The sequence below is a fragment of the Aspergillus bombycis genome, assembly GCF_001792695.1.
Source record: "Aspergillus bombycis strain NRRL26010 chromosome Unknown contig00026, whole genome shotgun sequence".
NCBI lineage: Eukaryota > Fungi > Ascomycota > Eurotiomycetes > Eurotiales > Aspergillaceae > Aspergillus > Aspergillus bombycis.
This window is the reverse complement of record NW_019170028.1, coordinates 51133-65217: the sequence shown is the minus strand read 5'-3', so window position 1 is coordinate 65217 and position 14085 is coordinate 51133. Positions and strand designations below refer to the sequence as shown.

Sequence of the window (14085 nt, the reverse complement as noted above, 5' to 3'; positions counted from 1 at the left end):
TCCTTATTAGAGTCCCCAGTGGTCATGTATTGAACTATTCTATTGGTTTTACTTCATTGGCTAGTCCAAGTCCCAGCCCATGCAACGCAATCGGAGCGGCGCCAATTGGTGCTACCTGGACCGAGATACGTCCCATCAATTCGGCCCAGCCTGTCGGTAACACCGGGCGGAGCTCGCGCTAGTTAGCTACCTGGATAATGGGATCTAGAATCAGTAACATGACAGGGCGAGCGGAGCCTTCCTCCAGTGGGGGGTCAATGCAGGAGAGGATGTCTAGACCTGAGATGGGTCGGTGCCTCCGGGGAATTGAATCCGCCTCCCATTTTTCCTCGGTGGCCACACAATCGCAATGGCCGTGAGGGCAACGCCTGTATAAGTTGTTGTACCAGGGGACCAGGTGGGGACATTCTTTCAACGCACCCTAGACACGATGACATAGGATCCCAGGATAGTGGCTCGGTCCTAAACTTGGCTATCGCTATGTGGCCTATCGCCGCTGCCAAATGGGCAGTGCAAGTCTATTGATACGCAGTGCCGAATGCCGATCTCCATATTTTATAAACCATGATACCAAAATGTCCGTCTACGGTCATATGCCACCAGTATACGATGGATGGTTAACCAATGACTGTTGTGCTGTTTCAGGTGTATCTGGTTTACTTTTTTATATTCCCGCCGTACCCCGGTGCACTGTCAACAATGGTCATTTGACATCACACAATGACCAAGTTACTTCCCTAACTGGAAGTTGATACGATCTGTATTAGCTTTTTATGTGGCCTCCATGATAGAGTTATTGGCTTCTTGCTTAGTGGAGGAAAGGACGGTACAGAATTTGCCAAAAACTTCGACTTTGCCAGTGACACGCACTTTGAACCCGGTCCAACCAAGTTTCCTATGGTCTGGCTTGGACGAATGCGTCATGGAAAGACTGAAAAGGTTTCGCTAGATGCATTTTGTATGTCCCAGCGCTGGTGGACCCTTTGTACCGGGATTTGTGCCCATCACTCATGGGGTACAAGGCCGGACTAACTTTGATCTCGTTCACCTGGACTGTTCCATTGCTCCAACGAATGTGGCAATGAGTGATATTGTGGTTCTAACAAGGCAAGGATTGGTCTCCTGAGTCGTAGTTCCGCGGAGCCATCGCTTTAGGGACATTGCTCTCGTTTTCAGGGTGGGCGCTGGAAAGTGTATCCAACTATACGTAGAATCCTGTATAACAATGCATGCCGAGGCCACAATCCAATCCCAGCTGTGGCGGACTCCAAAGAAGCTATAAAGCATGGCCTGATGCCTGTTTGTTCCCTGTTTCAAGTTGCCTCTATTTTTCACTCCAGTTCTGTTTATGGCACATTCTTTCTGAAGACGATCTCTTACCGTATAGAGACACATCATATTAGAAAAGTCTCCAAAGCCCACCATGGCCCTTCCGTCTGCATACCGCGAGAACCTTGAAGCGGCCCTCGACCCCAGCCGCCAGAAAGGCCAGATCTTCAAACTTACAGCTCCAGCTGATGAGCTTGGCTGCGTTGACTTCGGCTCCAATAACACCCTTTCCCTTGGTGGGAGTGCAGCCACGCGCGAGGAGTTTCTCCGAGAGCTTGCACGGAATCCTAACTTTGCTATCGGAACCGGTGGCAGTCGCCTTCTGGGTGGAACCACTCAGTATATCGACGAGCTCGAACGAGATTTGGCCCATTTCTATAATGCAGACGAGGGCTTGATCTTACCCTCCGGATATGAGGGCAATGTTGCTATTCATGCGACTCTTCCGCAGACGGGAGATGCCATTCTTCACGACGCAAAGATCCATGCCAGCACGCGGGATGGCATGCGTTCCTCAAAAGCACACATCATCCGACCATTTGCACACAACGACCCGCAGTCCTTGTACGACGTTCTCGAGGAAGTCAAGTTACTGGAGCCAGCAATTGCCGATGGGCTCAATACCGTCTTCGTGACGATTGAATCTATCTACAGCATGGACGGGGACGTGGCGCCCGTGGCTGAGATCGTAAACGAAGCGAAACGGGCCTTGCCGAAAGGCAATCTAGTTATGATCCTTGACGAGGCTCACTCCCATGGTATTGTCGGGCCAAGTGGAGCTGGTCTAGCCTGTCAGCTGGGTCTAGAGCATGAGTTTGCTGTCCGGTTACACACCTTCGGCAAGGCCATCGGAGCGGGTGGTGGTAGGCTTCCTCCACATCCCCAGCACTTTTATGCTGTGCCATCCTCCGACTAACCAATCATAGGTATTATTCTCTGTGACGGTCTGATCAAAAGATATCTTGTTAGCCATGCGCGGAACTTCATGTTCACCACGGCTCCGGCCTTCACTTTCTTTGCCACCATCAAGGCTGCGGTCACTGTTATGATCAGCGAGGAGGGTGACTGGGTAAGCTGACACTCTCCACACAGCTGGTGGAGTTTCCAAAGGCTAATACACAATAACACTATCAGCGCCGAAAGCAACTTCAAGACCGGATCCACCACTTCTATGACCTTCTCTTCCACCATCCCCAATGGGAACATGTTCGCAGATCCGGAATCCTGAGCATTCCCACCACTGAACATTTTGCCAAGGGCTCTTCGTTTCTTGTACCCATCATCCCCATCATCACACAGCCAGGCTACAGCCACGAACTCGAGAAGTGGCTCCTAGACCGCGGCATGCACACGCATGGAGTGCGGTATCCCGTTGTGCCTATGGCGAAGGAGCGGGTCCGAGTCATGATGCACGTTGAAAATACAGTAGATCAGATTGAAGCGTTGGTCAAATCGATCATCGAATGGGCGGACCAGTATGCGCCGTCCCTATCTCCAACTACATTCAAGTTACGCCTGTGAGTGGAAGCTATGCTTGTGTGGATGCTAAGAAATTGTACAGAGGTAAACTGGATGAACACTATCCGTGATATTATCATTTTATTCAGAAAATGGTTTATGCACAGAAAAATGTTTCTGCTTCTGTCTCAGTCTGACTGTCCTTTCACAAGTACACCTTTCCATGCCATTATGACTATTATTGTTATGATTGATGTTTTCTTTTCCTTTTCTTTTAATGTTATCAATCGCTAAATCAATCAATACATTCCAAATTCAAAGCACATCGAACTACTACCGGCCTGTATAGCTGGACTGTTTAACAGATTGCCTGTTAGACCAGCTATAGTATCACATGGCGCAAAGAGATGCATCATGATATAGTAGTCTGTAAGTAAATATACAGACCATTGAGAAGCACAGTATCATGAAAGAGAACACAACCACTCCTCCCACACATTCCTACGCCAGTTCCAACTGCCGACATATAAGCACGAAGCCCCCCAGAACCAACCCCACAGATTCCACAGCCAATATTTAGCGACATCAGACTTCACACCCTGCATCATGGCACTTCAAATGCAAGGGAGAAGTATAAATCGGCAGTCAGAAAAGGGACAATCCAGACCACGCGTTCCCCACCCCCTATCAAAATCCACATTCATGCAGAGCAAACACAAGACATCGGCGACCTCATCCCGGCCGATACGCCCAGTCTCCGCATTCTATCAACGCCCTCAGACTGATGGATGAAGTCGCCGACCCCGGATTGCATATCCGCACTGCCAATACTGCGTTACAGAGCCATTTCACAACGCACCGATCTCATTGGCCCAGACCATGGAAAAGCCGTCAGAATGCGTTTACTTCTCGCCCGAATCAGGCGACCGGAAGCGCCGATCCTAAGCCCGTTCGGGGACCACCCGATACCGAATGCGGACTTGCGACTTATCCCCTTCAAGACTTGATCACGGGGGGGGTGTCCATAACCTGTCAAAGGACAAAGATTCCTGCAGGTCCGGGGCGGGACAAAAGTACTACCGTTGGACTACTACAAGTCTACTATATCCCATCCCTGTGGCGATGGTGTCGTATGTGCCCCAGGATGTGAGAACATGGAGTGTATGAGGAATGTTTCTTTTTTTGTGTTGGAATCCCTCGGGGGATATTCCTTATGGAACCCACGGTTAAACTTTTGGTTTTATTTTTTTTATTTTTTTTCCCTTGCCCTCGGGACCACAGGGAAAGGTTGACGCAATAGCAATAGAGGGATGGATCGCGGTGGTCCCCGACTGCGAGGAGTGAAATTCTTTGTTCCCGATGGAAGTTGTTTGTTGGGATCCTACTTGTCTGGTGATATCTTCCTAATTTTCTTTATCTCGGGAGGTTGTGCTATGTGTGCGAGATGGATTCCTAGTATTCAATTCCTAGGCTAACGTTGCGATCTACTGTGTGAACCTTATATGTTGTCTTGCAGAAGTTGGATATCGTACAATACTATTGTTGGTGATCGTTGCTTTGCGCCATGTTTACACCCGTACATACGTCCCTGGGCGCTTTGCTGCTCTTCCAGAGTTCCTCGGGTCTTCTCCTTCATAATGGCGCGGTTTTTGGCATTTCGTCCCTTCTGTCGGGTTCGGTTTTGCGTCCGTCGAGAGATAACGTTCCCATCATTGCTGGGTTGTTGTCTAGTGTCATCCCGGTTTACCTCTTCGTGCCTTCGTTGATACCGCTGTATCCGCCGGGTCCGAACTCCTGGGCATCGGTGGCCTCTACGCTTGCGACGGGCTTCTTGTTGGGTTGGGGGACAAAAGTATGTAGATATGGCTTGTGTATGCAGAAGACAAGCTAACAGAGGACACAAACTAGAATGGTCGAGGGTGTACATCTGGCCACATGCTCTGTGGTCTCTCTCGCCTGTCGCCGCGCTCCTTCATCGCAACGGCTATCTTCTTCACCACCGCTCTGCTAACGGCAAATTTCGCCTCGGGGGGTCAGAATATCCCGCCTTGTCCGTCCGGAGTGCCCTGTTACACTCCCGTATATCCGTCAACAGCGGAGCTCATGTTCATGATCGGGACGACCGCTCTCACATTCGTCACCAACTGGCTCATCGTTCCCCGGAGAATGGATAGATCAGAGAAATCGAGAACACTCTTCTCTTATCTGGCAGGGCTGCAATTCGGCATGGGTCTCTTCTTCTCCGGAATGGCGAACCCAGCCAAGGTTTTGCGTTTCTTCGCCTTTCCAACCGATTTAGCCCGTTTCGATCCTTCGCTGGCGCTCATAATTCTCTTTGGAATCGGACCGTCGCTCATTACCTTTTTGACCGCGAAGCCGGGACAGAAGCTCGACAGTCTGGATGGTAAACGGGCAAAGCCCACATTGGCAGACGGCTGGAGACTCCCAACAGCCACTGTGGCGGACATCGATTGGAGGTTTGTCGCCGGTGCAGCGGCCTTTGGGGTTGCTTGGGGGTTACGGGGAGTGTGTCCAGGTCCTGCGGTACTTCGTGCAGCCCTGCAGCCGGCATGGGGCCTTGTCGAAATGACTGGGTACATGTTGGGAAACCTGGTATAGGTGGCGTGAAGCTGTTTCCATTTGTTAAGAATTTCTACAGATGACGGCAAAAGACGTGTCCGGCTGATCTCTCGAAGACCGGGTGAAAGGATCCCGGCGGGACAATCGCCATTAAGAGCTATGCGACACGAACATCAGCACGATTCATCATGACATAGAGCTAGAAGTGCAACATATGTAACATAGACTGTACATATTAGGGCCTCGGAAGGCAGTATATAAACCACTTGGAATTAATTTTGGTATATCTTACAGCTCAGTTTTCTTGTTTAAACGTTCAACGTTCTTTGTGGACGACGCTTCGCCGCTGGGTTGGGGCATGAAACCCTCTAATTCCATCCACTCGGCCGCAAATGCTGTAACTAGCATGCTCCAGTCTTCCACGGTTGCTAGATCCAGATGTTCGCCATCGTCCGGTACGCCCTTCTCGTTATGCCACACCACCGGGAATCCCTTGGCGGGATGAGCGTCGATGAGATGCAGAATTTCAACACCACGTTCCAAGAACGGCAGATGGTCATCCTGTATGCCGAGAAAAGTGGTGATGTCATGCTCCGACTTGGACTTATCGATGAACCATGCTGGATGAGACGAATCGACAGAAGACTTGAACTGTTCAAGGTCTCGAAATCGCTTCTCAAGTTGGGCAAGCTTCTTATATGCCCAATGTGTAGTTGAGAAATAGGACTGGATAGTGGGGCTCTTAGAGCCGAGGAGATCCAAAAGAACGAATAGAGATATAGAAGACAGAGGGGTCTTGTATGTCGACATAGCAGGGTTTACCTCTGAATCCCAATGTTCCGCGAGCGAGCGCGCCCCGTATAACGAATCAGTTGCGGTCCACACTTTGAATGCCTCCTCTCCATCCAAGAAGATGACCTGGATGCCCTTTTGCTCCTCCAACCACGAGTCGGTGTTGCCCTCTGATTGCATCTTCTCCCATTTCTTTGTCAAGGCCGCATCAATACTCCTCATGGAGTGCATAAGCATTGCGCAAGGAGCGGCGCTGTCAATTGCCCCAATGAAACCCTCCGGCGAGTATTTACTATCATAATGCGCAACGAGTGTAAGCCTGCCAACGTCGCCTGGGGCTGCCCACGGAGGGTCACGAGACGCAATGAGATTTACGAAAGGAACCTCCTTTCCTTTCGATACAGGCGTTTTCGACGTGGAGTTCTGGAATTGGATATTCCAGTTTGGGAGGGTCGTGCGGAAGAAGTCCGCAAAATGCTGGAGAACGGCCGCAGAGCCCGCCGTTCCGGAGACACGAGGCCTTAGGATGGGCGCTAATAGCGCTCCATTATGGATGTCGAAGTCATTGTTCGGACGTGGAAGGGCATTCAGTGTGCTATCGGAGATTTCCTCGTAGGCTTGACCAGCAAGCAAGAAGTATAAGAGTGCAATGCCTATTGTAAGCAATGGGCGGAAGAGGCCACCGTTAGCAAGAGACATGGTGAGGTCCGAGTGCTAGCAGGGGTCACAATCCCTGTCCAAGCGACAACCACAGATAAGTCCGAATCCGAACGGCTCCGCAACTAACAAACAGCATAAACAACAGCTCTGGGAGTGTGTAACAAGGATACTTGAAGTTGTGCGCAGAAAGTTGGCCTGTTGTCAACACTGATCGGCGCCAAGGCCGTCGCGGGTCACGTTCCGGAGATCATCCGCATTCCGTCATCTTTTTCGAATGCGACAACTCTTCTCGCTCAATGCAATTGTCCACGATGAGGCTTCAGATCTTACTGCATCCGCAATTGCGCATATTGCTTCCCCGCGGTGTGCGGAGGGATCTTAATAGCACGATATTCTCTCGGCTGAAGACGACTCAACCACCGTTTCGACTCTCCAAAAATGAGACTCCGGCTCTGAAGTCGAAGGAAAACAATGCGACAGCTACCCGGAGCTCACCACAGTCGGCCACGGCACACGCAAAGACAACTATTCGACGAGGTATGCTTTTTTGTAGCAGCTTGTAATTGAAACATTGGCCCTGACGGAGTGTTACAGGTCCCCCGGAGCGCATATTGATCTACCATGGCGGAACGGGCAAGACAATCTTTCTGGGGATGTTGCGGATTACGACCATCTTCCTTTTTGGTGTGTCTGTCCTGGTTGTCGCACCCGCATTTGCGTCCGATGAGTTTCCATGGTATCTAGCTCCAGCTGGTAAGATTGGCTCTCTACCCTGACGGTTCGTTAGCTAAACATGTACAGTTGTTGTTGGCGGAGCTCTACCCATGCTTTTCGTCTCCTATACCTCTGCTCCATTCGTGAATTTCGTACACCTTGCTCTCCCCGCTTTTGCTCGGCGTTCAAAGGAACATACGCTTCAATATGCGAAGAACCTACCCCCTACAGCCACATTATACATTAACACCATGAAATTCACGACGATTCCTCGACAGACCGAGGTGCGACTGGGGGACTTGGTTCCTGACAAAGCCATCTTCCGTCCAGTGAGCTTTCGCAATAAGAACCCTGCCCCCTTGCCCTGGTGGGCAGGAAAGACTCTACGGCAATTTTACGCGGCAGAGAAGAGTCAGCCTGGCAGGGAATCAACGACATTCTATCCCGAATTGTGGGAGCATGTATACAAGCAGATCCAGAAGAATCCCTCACCAAAGAAATGAGACTGAAGAAAATATCCTGTGTTAATATGATTGTAACATAAAGATCATGAACCGCTAAGATTTGAGTGGTGGCTGAACAATTCACTACTCCTGCTCTCGCTAAAGAATAAGTCTTCGCATTCACTTCTAACCATTCACTCCTGCTGCACTCCCCCCAAGAACATTCTGCCCAATTTTGCTGTGACTTTCTCTCTTCCTTTCACGAGGACGGTGTTTCTCTTTTCCCTGTGTTTCTTGCTGGTAATCTTGTCTCTCCTCACTTTACAATCTCCCGTCTCCTCACTCTGCCAATCTTCCCTACCTCTCGCTTTTCCTATCCCCAGCTGCATCGCCTCTACATTTCTTCTCTCCACATTCTACTATCACCTATCTACACCATCCACCTGCACCCAAGCATCAACCATCTACTCTGGAACAGTGAACATGTCCAACAAAGGCAAGTCCGACACTCTCCTGGGTCTCACCAACTCCGAGCAGAAGATCCTCCTCCTGAGCATCCTCTGCACCGACGAAAGTAACAAAGTACGTATACCCCACTCTCCCTCCAAAACCAAAACACTAAACTGACTTGAACTCGAGCTTGACTTCGACAAACTAGCCCAGTACGGCGGGTACAAGAACCCAGCCTCAGCTAGTACAACATACCGAAACGCAAAGCGCAAGCTGAACGACTACAAGCCAGAGCCTCCCATCTCCGCCGAGGCCTCCGCAGCCAACACCCCCAAGAGGGGCCGACCTCCCAAGAGGGCCGCGACCACGGAAACCCCAATGGCTGCCGACACAGCAGCCGCGGAAGAAGAAGCAGCACCAGCGCCCAAGGTGAAGCGCCAGCGCATCACAAAGAAAGGCATTGCACAGGTGGTCAAGAAAGACTCGTATGAATATGTCCCTATCCTGTTGCGCACGAGAACTCACAGTGAACACGGCTAATCAAGAGGCGAAATCAATCGCAGCAGTGAAGACGTCATAAAGTCTGAGCCCAGTTCCTCTAAGACCAAATACGAGGATAGCCTCAAATCTGAGGATAGCACTATCAAAGAGGAGGAAAGCTCCGGCAAAGAAGAGGTTTCGATCAAGGAAGAGATGGCGGCCGTTAAGCAGGAACCGGAGGGTATTTACGACGAATGCAAGACTGAGGACGAGACCCCCATGACCAATGAGGAGCTCGATGCTCAGTTCGACGCTATGTACGAGGCTGGTATCAAGACTGAGACTGAGGGTGATGGTTAGGTTGTCTTCGTCGTATCTTGCTATGATGGATCCCATGAAGGACGACGGGGTTATCTAGTTATCTTTTGTTTCTTTTCTTATCGGCAATTGGCTACTATTCGGTGAAATGCGTAGCGAAAATTTGGATTGCTGTTGCTCAGGATAGGAAGATCTAAGGATCTGGTATCTGGTGGTCTATCTACACTGCGTTACTTTGTTCATAAAATCCAAAAGAAAAACACTCCACTACTACCTTTCAGTGCTATGGATACTCTAAGAGTAAATCAAGAATCAGCAAACTTTTACAAGGAAACTACATTTGGTGGTCGAAATATAATGAGAAATAGTTCACAATCGAGAACAAAGCAGAAAAGAGACAGTTGTCCTTTTTAAGAGGTATACTCAAAGGTCATTGTAAATAACAAAGAAGTTGTCTTGAATTTAGTATTCCCTATATAGCCACTCCACTCAATTAAGATCCCGATCAACAACACTATAACATAATCCGGAACTCCGACCAGATACCCCATTTATAAAGAATATGACGTGGCTGACTCGCTTAAACATTGAATGAGCGAAATACCCAGAATATAAAGTAGCAAACGCAATCACAGAGCTTCAATAGCCTTAAGGAGTACGTCCAGGCCTCTGTCAGTGATTTCGTGCTCACTGGCGTCGGAGGATTCGCGCAGGGCCCAGGCGACATCGCTCCACCAACCCAGTCCAATGAAGCCACCACCTTTCCGTCGTTCAAGACTGTCTTTGAGACGACTTGTGTGTTCCCATTGCTTCGCGGCGACCTCCGCTCTCTCGATGACCTTGCTGGAAATACCACACATAGCGGCGCAATGCATACCGAAACTACCTTCAGCCACACCATCTTCCAGTTTATACAGGAACGTGACACGTCGCTCTTCGTCGTCTACATGGATCTTCATGCGTTTCGGCGTGATCTCAGGATGCCCTTCAAACTCAGCCGCCAGGGAGTGGTAGTGGGTCGCGAAGAATCCCAAGGCTCCGATGTGCGTAGCAACATGATGCAGTACGGCTTGGGCCACGGCTACTCCGTCGTACGAGCTGGTCCCACGACCCAATTCATCCAGAATAACCAAAGATCGGGGAGTAGCTTCGGAGAGGATCTTCTTCGTTTCGGAAAGCTCTACGAAGAACGTCGACTGAGCGGCGAAAATATTGTCATTCGCGCCTAGACGGGACATGATACGGTCGATGGGGGTCAATCGCGCAGACTGGCAAGGCAAGTAGCAACCGATCTGAGCCATAATAACAGCGACACACGTCTGCAAGGTAATGAGTTAGCGAGTTGCAACAAAGACCAAGAAAAATCACGTACCATTCGAAGGAGAGTAGATTTTCCGGCAGCATTAGCACCGGTGAGAAGATCTATGTTAGCACGATCACCTCCCAATTTGACGTCGTTCGGTATGAAATCTTCCACAGAGGAGAGGAGACAAGGATGGCGTAGCTCCTCGAATTCGAGCACACTTCGCTCATCCTCAACAAACACAGGGCGGCAACTAGGTTGTCCCAGGGATGAGGACGCCTTTGCAAGACTTATCAAGCAATCCAGCTGCGAGATGATCTTGACCGCTGCCAGCCATGTTGCATAGTGTTCGTCAAACCGGGCATAGAATCGGCCAGCGACCTCTTTCACAATCTGACTATGTGTCTCTTGGGCTTCCTGTAACTTACGGATGATCGTCCGAAGTTCAGGGAAATAATACCGTTTCACTTGTTTAGTCGCTGACATCTGGTCCCAGTTCTTGGGAATGCTCTTTACCTTGATCGGCACCTCCAACTGGTAGATCTCCTTGCCGTTGTCACGGTAGCAAATGGCAGTAGAGCCTAACTCACGGCGAACTCGCTTCAGAAGACTATCAAGCTCGTTGTGGAGTTCTTCGATGCAACCTTGAGAGTTGTCGAAGTCTTCTTCAACGCCTGGTTTAGGCACTAGAATACCATTCTCCCTTGCTTTGGTGCGGTCGAATGCTGTTTTCCAGTATTCAAGCAACTCATTCAGATCCGGCATCGCACTTATCAACTGACCAATAACGCCTTCTCCGGAGCCACTGTCCTTAAGAAGACTCACGGTATATTCAATTTGCTCGAAACCCTCCAGCACGCGCAGGAAGTCCTGGGCCTTGCAGTTAGCAGCATGAATACGGGAAATTAGTCGTTCCAGGTCAGGCATCTTGGTTAATTGTGAAGAAAACTGATCCCGGATGGTAGGATCCGCGTTAAGGGCATCAACAGCATCCAATCTGGCATTGATCCTATTCGCATCTATCAGCGGGTGGCAAACCCACTGTTTGAACATGCGCTTGCCAAATGGTGTGATGCAGCGATTCAAAAGCTGGAATAGCGTCCCGTCAGAGCCTCCATCAAATGAGTTTGCAAAGATTTCCATGTTGATAAGGGTCTGGCCATCCAACACTAAGCTAGAAGCCTTCTTGATAGGATCGTACGAGGAGAAGTTGCCGATTGTTATCAAGTCACGGTCAAGTTTCAAAAGCCGGAGGTATTGTACCAACGCCCCAAAGGCCGACATCACTAGTTCTTTATCCCGAGCGGCTCGAAGAGCTGCCGGCCATGCCTTCAGGTTGTCATCGTCCTCAGAAACAAAGTACTCGCTGACATCTAATTCTTTCACCGCAATGTCCGCTTCCCAGAACTCTTTCCCTGGCTTCAAGTGGTTCCAAATGGTAGTGGGGCCTGTGTTGTTCTTCAAAATGCGGAGTGCCTTCTGTGAAATTGTCGACTTTTCGAGAAGTAGTTCTTGCGGGCGAGTCTGGGCCACGAATGTTTCAAACTTTGTCATGTCGGCATCATCGACGAACTCTGACAGGAAGAATTGGCCTGTCGCCGTGTCAACAAAAGCTAGCCCAAATGCAGGAGAATCCTCTATGATGGCTTCTTTAATAGCGACGCAGTAAGTAGACATATCATCCTGCAGCATTGAGCCCTCAACCAGCGTTCCAGCTGTAAGTACAGAAGCCAGCTCTCTCCTGATTACCTTGTCTTCTTTGCCCCCTTTCTTGCCATCTCTCTCGCGCATTTCCTTCCCAAGGGCGGATTCTATCTGGTCGACGCGAGCAATCTTGTATCCCTTGGCGACAAACTGATTTGCCCAGTGATCCAAGCTCATTTCAGGAACACCGACCATGCGCATGTTGACGCGATCCGTAAGTTTGAGGTCGAATAACTGGTGTCCAATGGTGGCGTCATTTTCGTAAAGCTCGTAAAACTTTCCCTTCTTGAAGAATACGACAGTGTCCCAGAACTTCTGCTTGATCTCCCAGTACTGTTTTTCGAAGGGTGAAAATTTGGCCCAAGCCAGTGGAGGTATATAAATGGTACGAGGGTCGTAGTCAGGGTGGCCTGGGGAATGGCCATCTATATCCCGAATATTCGCCAGCCAGGCATAGCGTTGCTCTGGTTCTGTAACATGAGCTTTCTGTTTGATTGCAGTAGATGAGCTTTTCGACTTCACAGGGGCTGTTCGGCCCTGGCGAGGTTCAGCACTGTCCGGATCGTACGTCCATTTTATCGCCGAGCCAGACGATGCGTCTGGAATGTCCAAGTCCAGATCCTCCTCCAAGGATGGTACTGGAGGGACAGATGAAGACTTGGGCTTCGGTTGAGTTGGCCTCTTGCGCTTCTTCGAAGCCTTCACGTCCTCATCTGAGTCATCCGGAGCGATAAAATCATCCATATCTGAAACAGTCAATGCCTCTCCAGCTGCAACCAAGGCTTATAGGATCAACAACTTACCTTCGTCCGAGTAGCCGGCATCATCCCCACCTTGTTCAAATTCGTCATCGCTCTCGGGAGATAACTTTCTTCGCTTAGATACTTGACTGCTTTTCCGGCCTGGGCGGAATATCTTTTCGTCATCATCCTCGCCTTCTGAATCGGACTCGAAGTAGTTGACCTGTTTTTTAGACTATTGCTGATCAGTATGCACTGTGATACAGAAGCCCTAAGGACATGGTATCTTACCCGTCGAGATGGGGAAACGGTCTTTGTGTCATTGGAAGTCGCCTGTCAAGCCAGTGAGCGAAGCTCCATCAGCGTCAAACATGAGATCGTGCCAAACCACTAATCATACCTGCATATGGCTTTCATCCTCCTCGGGCTCAACTAGATCACTACTCGGTACTGGGCTAAGGTCCGAGAGCTGTGGGAGACTCTTCTTCTTATCGCTCTTCACGGACCCTCTGGCAGCCCCGCGCTGCTCCGATACCCTCTGAGCAGGCGACGAAGCTGGTTCAGCATTGCGAGCAGTAGATGGAGTCGACGGTGATGACTTTTGAAAGAAACCTAGAATTGACTTCTGGTTCTTCATGTTCTGAGTGCTAGAAGTAGTTCGTTTAAGCACTCCAGAGGGAGGCGTTGCAGCCGGGGATGAGGTTGCGGGCGGTCCTTTTGCCATTCTGGATTGATGGTGGTAAAGATAGGATTTTGAAACTCTACTAGAGCATGTCGTAGAGATTGAAGAACTATTCAACTCTGACAGGTAGGGGTAAGGCCGATGTGACGCTCTTGCGACAAATGCAGGTGCTTTCCTGCCGGGCGGAAAGTCGATCTATCAATTCGTCCGAAGGGCGTCGCGCGTCGACGCGTTTAGTGGTCTTCCGGCCTTCCTTCCGTCAGCGCCTCAGGCATCAAGGGACGTGGACGGAGTTTGCCTGAGGCCCTGAGGTTGTGGCGGATAAGGTAGATCCGGAGTGATGCGCATGCGCAACCCTAACACCCGCCCCTTAAAAGGCTTGAACAAATAATATAGTTTCCAATTGTCATCATACCACTCAGCAGATCAATC

At 50.0% G+C, this 14085-nt stretch overlaps 6 protein-coding genes across 6 annotated transcripts; 4 read left to right on the top strand and 2 right to left on the bottom strand.

Annotated features, from left to right (window-relative positions):
• Positions 1-1423: 1423 nt before the first annotated feature.
• Positions 1424-2850, top strand: ABOM_003649 (aminotransferase class I/II-fold pyridoxal phosphate-dependent enzyme; the record flags this gene model as incomplete). Its single annotated transcript, XM_022530779.1, has 3 exons — positions 1424-2192; positions 2256-2398; positions 2464-2850. 3 exons carry the CDS (start codon positions 1424-1426, stop codon positions 2848-2850), a joined length of 1299 nt encoding a protein of 432 aa, XP_022390825.1.
• Positions 2851-4351: 1501 nt separating this feature from the next.
• On the top strand, positions 4352-5406 carry ABOM_003648 (YeeE/YedE family protein; the record flags this gene model as incomplete). The annotated part of the gene is made up of 2 exons (XM_022530778.1): positions 4352-4639; positions 4696-5406. The coding sequence occupies 2 exons, from the start codon at positions 4352-4354 to the stop codon at positions 5404-5406; spliced, it is 999 nt and encodes a 332-aa protein (XP_022390824.1).
• Positions 5407-5655: 249 nt separating this feature from the next.
• Positions 5656-6858, bottom strand: ABOM_003647 (glutaminyl-peptide cyclotransferase family protein; the record flags this gene model as incomplete). The annotated part of the gene is made up of 1 exon (XM_022530777.1): positions 5656-6858. The coding sequence occupies one exon, from the start codon at positions 6856-6858 to the stop codon at positions 5656-5658; it is 1203 nt and encodes a 400-aa protein (XP_022390819.1).
• A 272-nt stretch (positions 6859-7130) lies between these two features.
• On the top strand, positions 7131-8036 carry ABOM_003646 (uncharacterized protein; the record flags this gene model as incomplete). Its single annotated transcript, XM_022530776.1, has 3 exons — positions 7131-7356; positions 7414-7572; positions 7621-8036. 3 exons carry the CDS (start codon positions 7131-7133, stop codon positions 8034-8036), a joined length of 801 nt encoding a protein of 266 aa, XP_022390818.1.
• Positions 8037-8459: 423 nt separating this feature from the next.
• Positions 8460-9266, top strand: ABOM_003645 (putative histone h1.3.; the record flags this gene model as incomplete). The annotated part of the gene is made up of 3 exons (XM_022530775.1): positions 8460-8558; positions 8616-8911; positions 8972-9266. The coding sequence occupies 3 exons, from the start codon at positions 8460-8462 to the stop codon at positions 9264-9266; spliced, it is 690 nt and encodes a 229-aa protein (XP_022390817.1).
• Positions 9267-9853: 587 nt separating this feature from the next.
• Positions 9854-13695, bottom strand: ABOM_003644 (mismatch repair ATPase MSH6; the record flags this gene model as incomplete). Its single annotated transcript, XM_022530774.1, has 5 exons — positions 9854-10543; positions 10597-12977; positions 13035-13206; positions 13263-13304; positions 13372-13695. The coding sequence occupies 5 exons, from the start codon at positions 13693-13695 to the stop codon at positions 9854-9856; spliced, it is 3609 nt and encodes a 1202-aa protein (XP_022390816.1).
• Positions 13696-14085: the final 390 nt, after the last annotated feature.